The 17,961-nt window shown below is 35.4% G+C and overlaps 1 protein-coding gene across 1 annotated transcript in view; it reads right to left on the reverse strand.

Moving 5' to 3' along the window:
• The window catches only part of LOC134527509 (uncharacterized), a 114,860-nt gene that overhangs the window by 51,252 nt on the left and 45,647 nt on the right, over positions 1-17,961 (reverse strand). The window contains exon 3 of the mRNA XM_063360239.1: positions 596-4,776. Coding sequence (XP_063216309.1) covers positions 596-4,776 — 4,181 coding nt within the window. The remainder of the gene's footprint in view (positions 1-595; positions 4,777-17,961) is intronic.

The following is a 17,961-nucleotide window of genomic DNA, read 5'->3' on the forward strand; positions in this document are numbered from 1 at the left end:
ATATTTAAAAAATGAATAAACTTTAAATTTTTTTTAAAATTATTATTAGATTTATTTTTTTTTAAATATTAAATAATCAATAATAAATATTTAAAATTAAGAATCTTATAATATTTAGTACAAATTATGTCATATATATTTATTATCCTCTAAATTTTATTTATTTAATTTTTCAAATTTAAACTGAACTTTATTGATTGTGTTGACTATCTTTTACCAGCCCTTTTATTATTTTATTTTAATTAATTATTTGCATGCAATTAAAAACTATTTTTAATGATGCCAAAGAAGTATAACTTCTCACGCGTGTACATAAGTTCACGCACACTTTTTTTTAATATCAGTCTTTCACACGCTAATCTTATTTAATAATTAAATTTTGACGAAGTTTTTCTGTTTGTTATTCTTTCTGCACAGAGTAATAAAATTCATAGAGATGTTTTATATCTTAATGAATATGAAAACAATTTTAATAAGAACAATATGAAACATAATCATCATAATTCAAATAATAATAATAACCCAAGACAAGAATAATTTGTAGCTGTTATTTAAGTTGTTACATAAATGTATGGGTAAGATGAAAACTACGCACCTGGGTGGTTTCCGGAGACGTGTGCAGCGCTTGTCGCGTCTGGAAGCCCCTGAAGGAGGCCTGAATGGTAGTCGCGGCTATGTTCAGCGCAGCTTCCTGCACTTCTTTGGCACAGTCTCGAGTGTTTGCTGATTGCGGCGCTCCAGCTCCGTGATCTTCCTCACCGACGAGTCTTGTGCCGTCGGTGCTCGGAGCAGCACTTACTGTTGCGAGACTTTCCAATTCACTGCCTTTCTCTGCCACCATCGAGTCCGCTCGTGATTGCGAAGTGCCACTGTCTGACCTACCATCGTCTCTGTGGCGTAGATTAACACTGTCCGATCCTGCCGCAGACTCACTGGCACTATCTTCTCCCTCATCTACAGGTGTGGTTTCTAATAATGTATCATTCATAGATAGTTCTTTGGTTCCAAGTATTTCTTCTTCTTTTGTTTCAGCCACATCGCACACCTCTTCTTTATTTTCTGGTGAGACAATCACATCGTTATCCTCTTCACTGTCGGAGCGCTTCTGTTCTTCACTTTCAATTAGATTAATTGTAGGCACTGGCCTTCCAAAAGCGTCTGCATACAGATTGTCATCTTTATTTTCATGCTCGACACCGTTTATAATTGGTTTGCTTAATCTGTCTTTATACTCTTGATTGTCATAATTCCCGTCATCAGTATTTTCAGTATTATTTTTCTGAACTAATGTATCTTTTACAGATTCATCAATCAATTTACCTATTAAACTACTGTCTTCGTGTTCAAAATTTTTAATGTCTTCAGACTTTGTTTCCTCGCTTGATTTTTCAATAAGACCACCGAAGCTGGATTCAGACGACAATTCTATGTCACCCATAGATTCAGGTACAGTCATAATTGATTCCGGATTACTTTCGATTTTACTATCCTCTTTATCGACTTCTTCTGTGTAATTTTCCACTGCTTCCATCGCTTTAATTACTTTATTATTACACATTTCATTTACAAAAGGCACCATTTCTTCTTTTTCAGTAGTTTGTAAACTGCTATCGAAAAGTTCCTCTACTTTAGAAGATTGTTGATCCTTGTCTGTATGGTTTGCGGAATCTTCTTCTGCCATAGCCTTGGATTGAGAAACAATTTTAGTAATTATTTCCATTTCTTTTGATGAAATTGATTTTGGATCATCACCTTGTACCTTATTAATGTCTTCTGTGCTTGTGACTGTTTTTGTTTGAATTTGTATAGAGTCATCTTTACAAATTACATTATTAGTTTTTATTTCAGTTTCAACACCTTTTTCGTGTTCTGCCAATAATTGACTAGAAATGGAACTTTGATATTCTAAACTATTTCCTGAGTGCCCGTCAGTCAAATCGAGACTATTGCTAAGAACTGTTTCTTCGACTGGCTTGTCGACAGTTACACTGGCATCACTTATAAGTCTACTTGGGCACGCGTGTTCAGCCGAATACACAGAAGTAAAGGTTTTAGATTTATTTTTATCAGTTTCAGAATTTACACTTAAGGGCCTACTTGAAGTATGCCCGCCAGCTTGTTCTGCAGTAAGCGGTAGTTGATCATCTTCCTCATAATATTCATTGTTGTGACTTGAATCTCTTTTTAAAACTGTATAGTCTTCGCATTTCGTAGATAGTGGAATACTTACATTATCTTCAATGAGCTCATTTAATTCACTAAGAGATCGGCTGGTATCATCTATTTCAGCCGTTTTAAGTGATGATGTATTTTCAATGTTTATTTCTACTGGTTCACTAGCATCACTAGAAAATTCTTTGGTTGAAGCCTCATTAAGAGCTTCTTCATAGGAAGGAATTTCTGTCACTAGTTCACTAGAAGAACTAGATGATAACTTTGTTATGTTTTCTGTGGGTGTGACATCCGATGGCAGTCCAATTTCCAAAGGCAAACTTGGGGATTTGTTTGTTATAATCTCTTTTTCATTCTCAAAATTACATAGATTTTCAGATTTGTCAACATCTTCCCTTACATCGCTTAATGGCTGGCTCAAAAACACATTTTGTATTTGTTTAGCACTTGAAACCTCATCTGTATTTTCTAAAGTACCATCAAGAATTTTGTTGTAAGGGCTTTTTGAAGCAGTTTCTTCAGTAGAACTTTGTAATTCACGATTGCTTTCGACAGATTCTGAGGACCTTTTTAAGGGACTGCTAGATATTTCTTTTCTTATTGTTTCTGATGAACGAATTTTTTTATTATTATGTTCCTTAATTGCTACCTTTGACAATAAATTATTTTCTGTAACTGAATTTTCTGAATGTAGGTTTAATAATGGCTTTTCAGAGTTTTCCTTAACTATTTCATTGTGTTCACTTGTAAGTATTTCACTTTCTTTTTTCTTTGCGGCAGATGGATCATTATAAGGCGGTTCAACAATTTCATTGGTTTTATTCAATAAATTATTAGGAGATGAATTTATACTACAATTATCTATAGATTCAGTCGATGGAGTAATAGGTGTTCTTGATAGTTCTTGCTCTGCACTTTCTCCAATTTTTTGCTGTTCTACTAGGTTTTTATTACTTTCCACAGATAAATTTAAGGGCATGGCAGTATTCTTTTCATTATTAAGTTTTTCTGTCGATAAACACTTGCTAGCTAGTTCTTCTGAGTTATCTTTAGAAAAAATATCTGATTGGCTTATATCTGTGTTTTCTTTCGTTTCTGAAATGAAAGAATTTTTTCCTTGTTCATTTAATTTGGCCTCTTCTATTGATTTCATGTTTGGAATTTCATCTAGATAATCTTTGCACAATTTTTCAGAAATATCTGAAGTTTTACCATCCATACTTATAGGTGTGATAGGAATTCCTTCTTCTGATAGCTCTAGAGGAGACGACCGAGTGGAATCTTTTTTTTCTGAATCATTTATTTGTTTAGCTTGAGATGTCTCTTTTAAATGGTTCTCACTACTTACACAAATATCTCTATTTAAGACTGCTTCCTCAGCTGCCACAGAGGGCAAAATATTTTCACTACATTTTAATTCCATATCCCCAGATAGTGTTTCTGCTTCAACTGCTTCATTTTTAGATTTATTATATTTCTCGCCAATTTCATTTAAGGACCTGCTTAGTGCCTCTTCAGCTGAATCCACAGACGACGAATAGTTGGCATGTTTCTCATCTAGCTCTAGAATGGGTTCATCAGACCTGGCTACATTTGTCTTTTCTTCTAGCTCTTCTATTACTTCTCCTACTTTACCTATCAATGAATTAGGTACAGCTTCTTTTTCTGGTTTTTCAACCATATTTACAACACCCTGTTTATTGGCATCTTCAATTAAAGCACTTTCACACATTATTGGCAAAATTTCTTCTTTGGGAGCAACAGAAGAACTTTGATCATCACCAATCACATGTGCCTCACTTTCCTGACTTTGTAATCCATGATCTACATCTTCAGTTCTGGAAATTGTTACCTGATTTGATTGATTAGCATATGTGTCAGGTTCGATTGAATTAGTTTTTGTGTTTTCTTCTGTGCTCTGCACTGATTCCCCATCTATAGATGTATTAGTAACTATCAAAATATCTTGTTTGGCTTGTTCTTCCAGAATAATAGCTTCATTAATATCACATTTTGTTACGCTTGATGTCTCTTCTCTTTCAGGCATGATTATGTCAGACGCCAAATCATTCTTTCTTACCGCTGAATCATTGTTATCACATGGCTTTACTCCATTCATTGGTTCCGTAGCTGATTCATCTTCTTGTTTGACTAAAGTCACCGGAATGCTCAAATCTACAGGTTTATCTTCTTCAAGTTCAGTCTTGTTTATAATGTTACTATTATCGCCTACATTTTCCGAGACTTCTTTGGTATTTGAAACACCGCGTTCTTGTAAACTGCCAGCTGGCATTTTTTCTGTGTCTGTGAACTCAGCTTGCTTCTCTCCAGCCCGGGAGGAGTCTCCGTACTCTGCAGTGGCGACAACAACTGCACCCGTCGCCCCAACACCAGATGCCACCGCATCTGACGCCGAGTTCCCCACTTCTGCTTGGTCTGCGGCATCTCGCTTGTTTCGGAGGGTTGTCTCGTCGACGGCGAAGACTCCGACGGCCTCCGCAGTCTGCACGTCATCCTTGTTCTCCTGGGCCTCGATTTCCGGCTCGCCGGGCGGAGCCTTCTCCGAGCTCTGGGTGGACGACGGGGACATCCCGGCATTGTGCGCTGCAAGCAAGAGGGAACAACTCACTGCTTCTGCATATGTTGTGTTAAAATAATTGACATTTCCGGGTGGATTTAACTATGTGGCACTCCAGTAGTATGTAAACGTTCCTACTGGCTCAGGGTTCAGGACATGCTGTGTAGTGGGGTCTGTGACCGACCACCATTTGATGTCACAATGGTCATGTTGATGTCAATTTACCTCAAAAATGATATAAAATTATTATAAATTACCATATTTCAAAGGAAAGTTTCCCGTTTTGAGAGACAATTTCCCGTTTTATTCTTAAAAAAAAAAAATCAAAAATTTGAAATTCGGAGTGCACAAAAGACTTTCGTCTTTGAAAAAACTCAAATTCCATAAAGCGTCTTAAAACTCATAAAAGCAAGCCACCCTAAGCTGTCGAGGTTATGACCTTGACGTTGAATGTAAACTGTAAATCTTTAATTTTTGACAAAAAATTCCAAAAAAAATCCTAAAAATATAACAATTTCTTACTTTAAATGTTTAGTTATACAATCCATTCCAGTCCTCGGTTCGATTATCGACATGAGTTACATGTAATTTATGTATTAAAATTAAAGAATTCTTAATTACAATTTTTAAATATTTTTAAAAATTGCTTATGCCACACCCGCCATCTTGGATTCTAGAAAAAAGGCACTTATCATATTCCTGACATCTTTAAAATCCGTATCTTTGCTAGAAAAATGGGAAATATTAAATTATTAATAATTTTGTAGTAAATAAAATTCCACAAAGTAAAATTAATACATCGTGGCTGCTATCTTAAAAATTCGTAAGTATTATCGTAAAAAATTAAAACAAATTTAATTTATAAAAAATATTTAATAAAATTAAAAATATATATTTAAAAAATGGAAACTTCGGTTGGAAGCCAGAGAAAACAAAAAAAAATGGCGACAGTTCCTTCCTCTACGAAAGTTACGTGAGGGCGAATCATCCACCTTTGAGGTCTCCTTCGCTGACGAAAAGTCATTCGAGGTTTCCCTTGCAGCCAGCACTGCAGCCATTAAAGTATCTTCTGCTGGTGGAACCAAACCTTTTGAAGTCTCCTCTTATGTTGTCGGTGGTGTTGATACACATTCCGTCGCCATCAGTGTCGCTGCCATCGGGATCTCCGATGCAGTTGACGTAGCTGCCATCGGTGTCCTCGAAGACATAGGCATCGCTGCCACCGAGGTCTCCATCGGTGGTACAACTTCCATCCAGGCCGTCGTTAAATATGGTAGAAATTTCATTGAGGTCTAAAGAATAGCCAGATACCGGAACTAGTATCAGATGAGTAAAACTAGGTTATCCTTACTAAGTAGTAGACAGTAACAAACTGAAGGTTTTGTCATCTGGGACTCGCTTACATACCCTCACCCGCTCGAATAATATGTTAGTCAAAACACTATACATTTACAATAACACGCAAATCAAAACAATATTCAATAATGCAATCACTTTAAAAAAAGGACGCACATTAAAAAAAAAGACGCACGTTTAGACGAAAAATCGAAACAATGTAGCACCTACGACCAAAAGAAAGCACATTTGGAAGTGCATTATAAAAAAAGAAAACACATTCGACAAAAATAAGACACACACATTTCACACACAGGAGACTCAATAAACACGCAATGCACACTGGACACGCAATGAACATGCAATGCACACACCGAACACGCAGTGCACACTGAACACGCAATGAACACGTGATGGACACGCAGTACAAACACAGGACACGCAATGAACACGTGATGGACACGCAATACACACACAGGACACGCGATGGACACGCCATACACACACAACACGCATGTCTCATTAAACAAAAAAATTTCCATGCAGAGATAGATTTCTAAGAAATAACCCGATGCACTGGGAGAACATCAGTAGATGTCTTGCCAGGAATAATCAGTTCACGCATTTAACAAAAAGGACGTGCATGTGTACGAATATTATAAACAATGAGGATACGACCTGATCACAGGGATACTATCTGGTCACAGGGATACGATCTGGTCACAGAGATACGATCTCGTCGCAGGGATATATTCTCGCCACTGGGATATGATCGATTGCAAGATGTGGTATGATACAATGCCTCCAACAGTATTTGATTCTTAAGGTCGTCGGCTCCAGCTATCTTAGGCGTAACTGCTATGGTACCTTTAACTACAAGGCAACTTGGCTATGAAGCTACAAGACTACAAGGCTTTGAGTATATGTGGCTACGAGGCTACCGGCCTACGAGACTACGAGATTACGTGGCTCTAACTAGCTACGAGACTACGAGGCTACGAATCTACGATTCTGCAAGGTTCCAACTTGCTACAAGGTTACAAGGCTACAAGGCTACGAGGCTACACGACAACAAAGGCTACGAGACTACGAGTATACAAGGCTGCAACTGGTTACAACAGCTCCATTCAGCATCGAGAGTAATTTATCCAATGCAAATAACTTGGTTAAAGTAGTCCCAACTCTTGCAACAGTTGGCGCCACATTCTGTGATGTACAGACATTCACTGTTTTTATGTGGTATGTGGGATGCTCACTCACGATCGCAAGAGAACGAGGGCTTCGCTATACATCAAGGAGAAGGAAATTCTTCGTGCATGATAGTGTTTCACAGCTATCTCAAGACATAGTAATCGACTCAGTAAGAATCTATTTTGTTTGATTTACACCTGATAAAATTATTGTAAGTGCTGATTTAGTAACATAAATTCACTAATTAAATGTAATTAAATAAAAAGGTATGTCTCATTAAGAAAAAAATTTCCATGCAGAGATAGATTTCTAAGAAATAATCCGATGCACTCGGAGAACATCAGTAGATGTCCTGCCAAGAATAATCAGGAGCACATGAAGAAAACCAACAAAATATTGAAAGCAATAATCAGGAACACACGGATAAAACGAAAGCATGTTTACCTTAATCATTATCATCGAATAAAAAAATAACATACAAATAACAAAAACAATAATATAAATAGTTACAAAATAATATAAAATATAAATATAAACAATAAAAAAATTTAAAATACAAAAAATTAGGACTTGTACTATAATTCTATCATTGCTGAACAAAGGAGAATTCACAAGCTGGGTAGGCTGTTTTAGTAATTTTTTATTTATTTTACATTTAATGTTTTGTATTTTTTTCTTTTATTCTTTTTAATTTTGTAATTTTTAATTTTATTTTAATTTATATTTTTTTTACTTTACAAAATGTTTTGTGATTCGATGATAGTGATTAAAGATAATATAGTGATTTAGCAAAACATGCGTTCGTTTTGCCCGTGTGTACCTGATTATTCCTGCCAATATTTATGACAGTTTTCTCCAAGTACACCTGATTGATTATTCCTTTCAATATTTTGTTTGTTTTCTTCATGTGCTCCTGATTATTCCTGGCAAGACATCTACTGATGTTCTCCGAGTGCATCGGGTTATTTCTTAGAAATCTATCTCTGCATGGAAATTTTTTTTCCTTAATGAGACCTGCCTTTTTATTTAATTACATTTAATTAGTGAATTTATGTTACTAAATAAGCACTTACAATAATTTTATCAGGTGTAATTCAAACAAAATAGATTCTTACTGAGTCGATTACTATTACTTGAGATAGCTGTGAAACACTCTCATGCACGAAGAATTTCCTTCTCCTTGATGTATAGCGAAGCCCTCGTTCTCTTGCGATCGTGAGTGAGCATCCCACATACCACATAAAAACAGTGAATGTCTGTACATCACAGAATGTGGCGCCAACTGTTGCAAGAGTTAGGACTACTTTAAACAAGTTATTTGCATTGGATAAATTACTCTCGATGCTGAATGGAGCTGTTGTAACCAGTTGCAGCCTTGTATACTCGTAGTCTCGTAGCCTTTGTTGTCATGTAGCCTCGTAGCCTTGTAACCTTGGAGCTATGTAGCCTTGTCAACTCGTAATCTTGTAGCCAGCTGGAAATTTGCCGACTCGTAGCTTCGTAGCCTCGTAGTCTCTTAGCATAAAGTCTTGTAGTCTTGTAGCTTCGTAGCCAATTTTTCTTGTAGCCAAATATTGCTTAAGCAGTTACGCCTAAGACAACTGGAGCCAATGTTTTTGGAACCAAATACTGTTGTAGGCATTGTATTATACCACAGCTTGAAACCAATGATATTCTTGTGGAGACTAGATCGTATCCCTGTGACGAGATCGTATCCCCGCTGATTTTAATGTTCGTGCACATGTACGTCCTTTACGTTAAATGGGTGAACTGTTTGTGTCTTACATGTTCTTTGCGTGTTCTGTGTGTGTATGGCGGGTCCATCACGTGTCCTTTGTGTGTATTGCATGTTCGTTGCGTGTAGAGTGTGTGTGTGTATTGCGTATTCATTGCGTGTCCTTTACTTTTGTCGAATGTGTTTTTTTTTTTGTTTTTTTTTTCGCTTGTGCTTCCAAATATGCTTTATTTTGGTCGAATGAGCTTCCCTTTCGTCGAAATATCGTCCAAATGAGCGTCCTTTTTTAATGTGCTTATTATTTTATTGTTGTTTTGACTAGAGTATTAATGTAAATGGATAGTGTTTCGACTAGCACATTATTCGACCGGTCGCGGGTATATAAGCAAGTCCCAGATGACAAAACCTTCAGTTTGTTACTGTCTACTACTTAGTAAGGATAACCTAGTTTTACTCATCTGATACTAGTTCCGGTATCTGGCTATTCTTTAGACCTCAATGAAATTTCTACCATATTTAACGACGGCCTGGATGGAAGTTGTACCACCGATGGAGACCTCGGTGGCAGCGATGCCTATGTCTTCGAGGACACCGATGGCAGCTACGTCAACTGCATCGGAGATCCCGATGGCAGCGACACTGATGGCGACGGAATGTGTATCAACACCACCGACAACATAAGAGGAGACTTCAAAAGGTTTGGTTCCACCAGCAGAAGATACTTTAATGGCTGCAGTGCTGGCTGCAAGGGAAACCTCGAATGACTTTTCGTCAGCGAAGGAAACCTCAAAGGTGGGTGATTCGTCCTCACGTAACGAGTATCGATGCCGTTAAAGTTACAAGATTTTCTCAAACAACAGTAATGTTCAAAGTCACGAGAAGAGAGAATGTGCTAATTATCCTACTCGCAAAATTATTGGCTTTAAGATATGCCATAAGCAGTTTGCCACAAAAGATAAAATAAAAGCGCACTTGAAGACATGCAGAGGTCCGTTTTGCACGACTCAAAGTAAAGGTTTCGCTGCAACAACGAATCATCGATATGCATAAGAATTCACCGGGAATTCGTACAACTGCAGTAACTTCAGCATATGGTTCGGGTTAGAAAGGTTTATCTTCGTCAGCTAGACATCCTTGTGGCTACTGCGATATGTCGTTCGCATTTTCCCATGATGCACGAAGACATGAGAGAAGTAAATGTACAAAGAATCCATCTCACATGAAGTTTCACTGCGATGAGTGCGATGTTTGGTAAATACATATTGACAGTTTAAGACGACACGCAAATAACTCTAAATGCGTAGTCTATGCACTTACTGTGGAACTATCTGCAGACGTTTCAACTCATCAATTTCAGTTGGAGACCCGTATGCGTACAAGCACGCAAGCAGATGGACAGCAACCGATTGCGATGATGCTTTAATATGAACACAAGTCTGTGCTCGGTGCTTTACAGATAAATGATAATGGATTCCACTTGGCACAATTTGCGTTTCGTGGAATGTTGAAATACTACTATTATCTTAACATGTTTAGTGAGTCGGAAGAAATATGAACTTTTCTTGACGATATCAAGCAGAAAATTATTAATAAGCTTACTGATGAAGTAGCAAGATATGGATCTTAAAAGTATAACTTGTTTCTGGACTGCGTACATGATAAACCGTATCCGTTCTAGGAACAAGAGATGAAATGCGCTTTTTAGACATAGGCTGCTACAATTTACATTTCTGAGGATGTGAAGGAGTCTGTTAAACACGGCATCGGAAATTCTTTCTAGAAGAAAAAGACTATCTAGGAAAAGGACACTTCTGGTTTCTTAGTAAAGCATTTGGAGCTGAGAATTAATCAGTTCAAGCCAGTGCAGAACAAAGTGTTTTTTAGATAGCTAACTTTAGCACGTGTTTCTGCCATAGAGGACAAATTATATAATAAATATTTAATTTGAAAATTTGTTGTTTTATTTTTTGAACCTATAACATTTGTTTGGAAATTTTAATTAAATTATCGACATAGGGCTATTGTTTCAACCAGTAAATAGTTTGCTGAATTTTTTGATGAATTTTGGAAGTATTTTTCAGAATTTATAGCTTAAAAATTTCATATTTAAAGATAGTGGACAAATTTCAAAATGGCGGGATTTACAGCAATAATAATTACTCCGCTATAGCGAGTAAAACTTAAAATAACATGGCGGTAACTTCTTTAGCAGACGAAAACTATGTGTCGGATACAAGATGGCTTTTCCAGCAGAAGTAAACAAGATGGCGGACGTGTCGTTATACTATCTGGCAATATATCTACCTTGGCATTGGTGGTGTGAGGTGAGTCTGTCGGAGGCTTCCGTGGAGAAATGATACGTCGCCATTGTTTTGCTCTCTCTGGGTTAGAACCGATGACTCCATTTTGTAAGTGCCTTTTTAAATAAAAACTTGATTACATTTATATTAAATAATTTTTTTATAAATTTAAATTTTTTTCCTAATATTTACGATAATACTTACGATTTTTTAAGATTTCTGAAGTAATTTCGTAATCCAATATGGCGGAATATTATTTAATAAATGTTTTATTAAATAATTTTAAAATCGTTCCCGATTTTCTAGCAAAAAAAAACTGATTTTCAAGTTGGTGGACGTAACGGAAAGTGCAACGTTTCTAGAATCTAAGATGGCGGGTGTGACGTAAACATATTTTAATATTTTTTTTTAATTTTAAAAAACGTTTTGATTATTTTACACACAAATTACATGTTTACTCTCGCCGGGAATCAAACCGACGACTGGGATAGATTGTGTAACTAAGCATTTGAAGTAAGAAAATGGTTTTATTTTAATTTCGGTATTTATTTGTAAAAAATTAAGGATTTAGTGTTTACCGACTTAGGGTAGCTTGCTTTTAGGAGTCTAAAGCCGCTTTCAGGAATTTGGGTTCTTTTAAAGGCAAAAGTTTTTTGTGGCATTCTAAATTTAAAATTTTTGAATTATTTACGAATAAAACGTGAAATTTACCCTCAAAACGGGAGTTTATGTTTTGAAATAGGGTAGTTTCTAGGAATTTTGTGTTATTTTTGAGGTAATTTGACATGAAAATGACCGCCGTGACGTCAAATGGTGGTCGGTCATCGACCCCACCACACACCACGCCCTGAATCCTGGGCCAGTAGAAACGTTTGTATACTACTCACTCCTTTGAAATGAAAAAAATTAAGTCACATGGCCTGAAAACTCTTAGGTGTTTACTGATGTGAAATCGTTATTAATGAACTAACAATTCAAGCACAAATCATGATTTAATTATAATATAGTTTTAATGTTTTAATTCTTCCATACAACTTCAAAACATGTGCAGGGTAATTCTAATTCATGACACTTTGCCAGTGTTTCTGCATCTCAGTCAGCGCTTCTACTCTAGGGCAGTAAATTCCCTTTACCTTACATACATTTGCTTGCATTGCATACTTTGGTCATACAACTTTGAGATGTACTTGTTAAAATATTCAGTTTAAAAAATATACTTTTTCTTACCATGTAGCTAACAATAAAATTACAAAAGGATCTATAAATGAAATCTTGAAAAATGCAACAAAAAAGTCAATATTAAAAATTATATCAATTAAATTCTTTAAAGTTTTAAGAAAAAATATTTTCTATGTGACTAAAATTGTTTATAAATGTTATTGGGTCAATCCACTACTTCCACTGCACATAATATAAAAATTATTAGTATTATTTAAAAGTAATTGATTGACAAAATTTAATGTTTGCAAAATATTTATCGATACAAATTTATATCTTAAGTCATTGCATAATTTAGATTATTTCAAAGTTCTCATTTGAACAGAAGCATACATTATCGCATACCGACCAATGACAATGACACATATAGAATAATAATGGTAATATTAAAGCAAAGGTCACAAGGGCTGAAAAATCTTAGCTGAATCCAGCCTCACACGGAAAGTGCATCACAAAGCATGATTTTCTCCAACGCTCCAACAATCTAACAAACACTACAGACACTAGTATATAACACGACTTCTAACAGTTCGGGGTCTGCAGCTGACAGTGATGTTCTCAGCCGGCAACGCTGAGTTGCAAAAGAACTTAAATGTAGATTTGGCGCTTTTTCCTCAAGCATTACAAGTTTTATTATTTACCGTTAAAACCATATTCGGGTTTTGCATTCTTTATAAATATCAGCTTAAATAAAAGAGTATTATTTAATATTAATTACTCTCTTTAATTTCTGCATGTGCTTGGTTCCTTTCATGTTTTCAATTTTGCGTGGGTTTATGCAAGCTGAAGTTTGAATCGTATTCTGCGAGGAAATATTTACAATCCCATTGTTAGCTGAAACCCGCTTATGTGTCGCACTATATAGAGCATTTCATCAAAAACAGTGGGACTGAATGACTTACCAGAAATTTTTATAACAATGAATGCATTTTGTAATTGGTCCCAACAACACATCTTCAACCAGTCACTGAAAATGTATGTTTTCCTGAGTCAGTGAAAGCAGGAATTTGTTAAATCACTGGCAGCCTTAGTGACTACAGAATATGAATTTTTTTTGTATCTGACTTGAGATATATTGACATTCTGTGTTCTTTAATTCCGGTTACCAAATCAGCAGTTATATATTTTTATTGTGTAGAAATCAAACAAAAAAAAATCATTACTTTGTTGAATACTATTCCTTAAAACTGCTAAGAAACACTGTTATACTAGAATATTTCCCTTCCCCGTGGTTCATCGAAGCCCTCCTTCTTTTGTAACTGCTATAATTTTATTTGAATGAATTATTGCTCGCTATAACTTTATGTCTAGTTTACGCGCTGAATAGAGTTCAGCTACAGATATAAAGTACATCATCGGTGATTTCAGAAAGGTACAATAATTACAACTTTAAACCGTATTTATTTTATTGACGTTTTTAACAGTTCATATCACAATTTGCTTTTACAAAAAATTTCATGCCTGTTCTACCGCAGTACGGAGTACTTTAGCTCCAGTCTCGCCTAACACCCGTGGGCTACGCAATACAACATAGCAAAAAATAAATTATTCGACATCCAGGAGTTACAGTGTCCCATGTGGAGTGACGCAAGACCCAGTCCTACATCGTTACTCTTTTTGTGTTTATAAATGATATGCTTGATTGCATAACTGATTACTTCCAGCTGTGCTTAAGTGACGTACGTAGCCAGTTAAATAGCTGCGTCCAAAAATTTTTCTTATGAGCTGACTAATGTACGAAATATGTCCTAAAAAAATTGTCTGTGTATAAATACTGAATATATTATAGTCAGGTCTAAAAATTTACAAATACAATTAATCTACGAAAAACCCCCAACATATTTATTATTGGAGGTAAAAAAACTCGAAAGGATTCTATTGGCTACCAATTAACGCCTACATTTCAACGATACCCTTACATGGTGAGACCAATTAACCACATTTGCATAAAGGTATTCAGTTCACTGCACCATCTCAAAAGCCTGAAAAAATTTCCATTCCTATAAAAGAGCTACTTGTTTAACCATTTAAATTTCCACACTTTGACTTCTTTGATGTTATCTATAAAAACAATACGCAGGATTTATCAACTTCAAACTACAACGCACAAAGAACTCGGTTTTAACAAAAATCTTTATTTGAACTATCTTATGATACCAAAAAAAAAACTTATGGCTGCGAGTTCTAAATGTCTTACATATTGTTTTTACCACTTTTTATACTTCGTAACCACCTCACGCCGAATCCCAACCCTAAATATTTCGCCACTCTTTAAGCGTGATAAGGGATCGAGCTGAAAACAATCTGCCAAAAAAAATTTTAAATGCTCACATTTTAATCTTTTTATTTTAGTCTACAACTTCAGCTGTTAAATACCAAATTATCGTGTAAAGAGAAATTGCCAAGGTTATTTTTGCTTATCTTGACTTATTTTAAATTAATTAATTTTTATTTGGCCATATTTACTACAAATTTAAGTATATTTGAATTTAACGAATTTTGTAATCATTTATTATTAATAATTATTTAGCTCAAATATTTAACTACGGGTAAGTTTTTATAAACATTTTTTGACGTGATAACGTCTTATAAATCGATGAACGCCGGCTTCACACACGAAAAATTGTCACGTTCCGCCTGAGCCAAGCGTGCAAGAACCGGACAACCACCGTGCGAGAAAATCTTCTATAATATCAAACAGGTTACAGCGGGCTTTTTAACTAATTGTTTGTGATTATATTTAAACAAATTATTTAAATTAAATTTGCGAAAACAGTAAATAATATTTGAAAATTAAAAAGTATGCAAGTTTTCATCAATGTTTTCTTATGACGTTATCACGTAAAATTATCGTCCGTAAACTGACTTTACAGACAACCCCCTTTATAAAATATTTTTTTGCTAAATAAACTGCTACAAAAGACGACAACATCTACGACATAAGTATTATATAAATTTTATATTAAAGTTTTTTTTAATTTTTAAATAATGTTTATCATTTGTAATAAAATTTCCATCTTAGCGGTTTGAACTGAGAACTCCGAAATTGATAAAGTAAGTGCGGATTTATTTATTTTTTTACCATTTTTTTGTATATTTTTATTTTTTAATTTATTTCAATTTTTTATTTAAAGATGACAATGAAGTTGTTGGATATCAGTAAGAACAGTATGCCACGTTAAGGAAAACTAACCTACTTTAAGATATTTTGAATTTTTTTTTATTACAAAATGTTTCTTACATTTTGGGAAATTTAAAGTTCATTTTGAAGATCAGGGTAGTACTTCAAATTCATTCAAGATGGCAACCATTAATTCACAAATCTAAGATGGTGGACAACCATCTCAATTTACCTCCTAACTTCTGCTGCAGAACCTGCTATCATATCCTACAACTGGAAGACTATTTAAGAATACTGCAACACACAACCAATAATAATTACGCAATTCTACGCACGGTCTAGTGTGACAACTCTTCCTTAACTTTCGTAAACATGCCACTATCTGTTCATACTCTCAGACGCAGTGTGTGACGCCGAATGGATGTTTTCGGGCGCAAACGTCTTTGTGTGCGAAGACGCTGAAGCGGCTCTGTCCTTGCTGTTTCTCAGCCTCCCGGAGAAGATATAGTAGTAGAGCTCCTGGTTTCTGCTAGCCGCTTGTAGTCGCAGTCACTCTCTCCACATAGCCTCGCTCTCCTGCACGCCGCAGAGACGTCCCCGAGGTCTGTGTGCGGAGTGCCGTCGTCCATCTCCAGAACAGCGCTGAGCAGCCGAAGTACAGGTTGCGTGTGGTTTGAAGCCTTGTGCCAGCTTGATTGACGCTCATTCAGTCGTGTGTGTTGCCACAAACAGATTCGCTAGCAACATGTTAGCCTAGATCTCTACACCTGGGTTGCTAAGCTAAACGATATTCTTAGCTCAATAGTATGATTATTTTACTTTTAATATTATTTATTTATGAATAGTGTAATATTCAATAAATGTTACATTATTTGTTAATGTATGTATTTTATTTGTAAACATCTCAGCTATCGTTAAATGGCATTTGGTAGAAGTGATTTCGTGAATTGAACGGAAATCGATTGGAACGGAAATATGTAAACACGGTAGCCTACGTACTACCATCTGTGTGATGGTGGACTCGCGTGATGCATTCGTATTTATAGCGTATTGGTGTGCCAAACCAACATAATAATATAAAAAATGTATTTTAATAATTTAGGTTATATTTTATTGTGGTAAAAGTAAATAATTGGAACTTAAAAGTACGCGTTACTATTTTGACATCCTTAGTTAACATTCAAATGTAAATAGAGCGAAGCGTCCGTTATACTGTGAAGAAACAAAAATAATTGTTAGCCTACACATATTCAACGCCATTTTGAATAAAATAATTACGTGCTGAGATTTTTATTGTTAAATCTTAAAGTAAAATCAGTAAATAAGATTAAATTTGTTCATAGGAAGCATTTATAGACTGATTTCTGTCATTAAATCGAAACAAATATACGTACATTTACTTAGTATAATATATGTTTTATAATGTTTCAGGTTAATTTTGCCTTTATATACCCATTGGATTGCAACTTTCTGTTAGAAAAATACTTTAAAGATAGTGCTGCGATCGTAATGCTTTATAGAACCGAAAAAAGGTTAAATATCTTTGACACCATGTTTGTTTCAAGATGTTTTCTTGGCTGTTAAATTATAGGAGTTTTTAAAGTTGCGATTATATCTTGTTATGATTATTCAAGTTTATAAAATATATTCCAAGACAATTTCATTAAAATATAATTGATTTTGGCACACCAATGCGCTTAGCACATCCCCCGATGTTCGCGAAAATGAATATACACGGGGGCATGTTGCCAAGCGTGGGTCCGCCATCTTGACGACTCTGGCTCGTGGCTACAGCAGTTTCTGCATGAATGCGCATCGGACTTTCAGCCTGTTAAATTGTAGTTGAGCAAAGCGCGCTTATTTCATTGCATTTCTGGTGCATACTAAAATTTCACTCTCAACGCGCTAAGGAAGTATAACCTCAAAAACGCAGGCGATGATAATTCCGGTCCAGGGGTAAATGTTACAGGTTCAGCGTTTGAGGCATTTAAATTCGACGCTTTCGGCACACCTTATGTTCGGCTATCCCTGAGTAATCAATAGTACCACCTTGTTAAACCGAATTATAGTTAGGTTTTAAAAAGGGGAAATATTTTAACCGTTTTTCTCTCAAATAAATTATTTTCGTATATTTATCACGCTCGGCTTTGTTCTCAAGGATTGTTTGTTAAATTATGTGTCTGAAATTTGTATTATAAGTTTATTTGAAACATGAGAACATAAGAATCCGCTCTTTACCGAGGTCAGAAGTTTACACATTACTAGCGATTACTAAAAAAATAACTCACATTTCTTTTTCATTTAATATATA

Source organism: Bacillus rossius, chromosome 1, assembly GCF_032445375.1.
Source record: "Bacillus rossius redtenbacheri isolate Brsri chromosome 1, Brsri_v3, whole genome shotgun sequence".
In the NCBI taxonomy this organism is placed as follows: Eukaryota; Metazoa; Arthropoda; class Insecta; order Phasmatodea; family Bacillidae; genus Bacillus; species Bacillus rossius.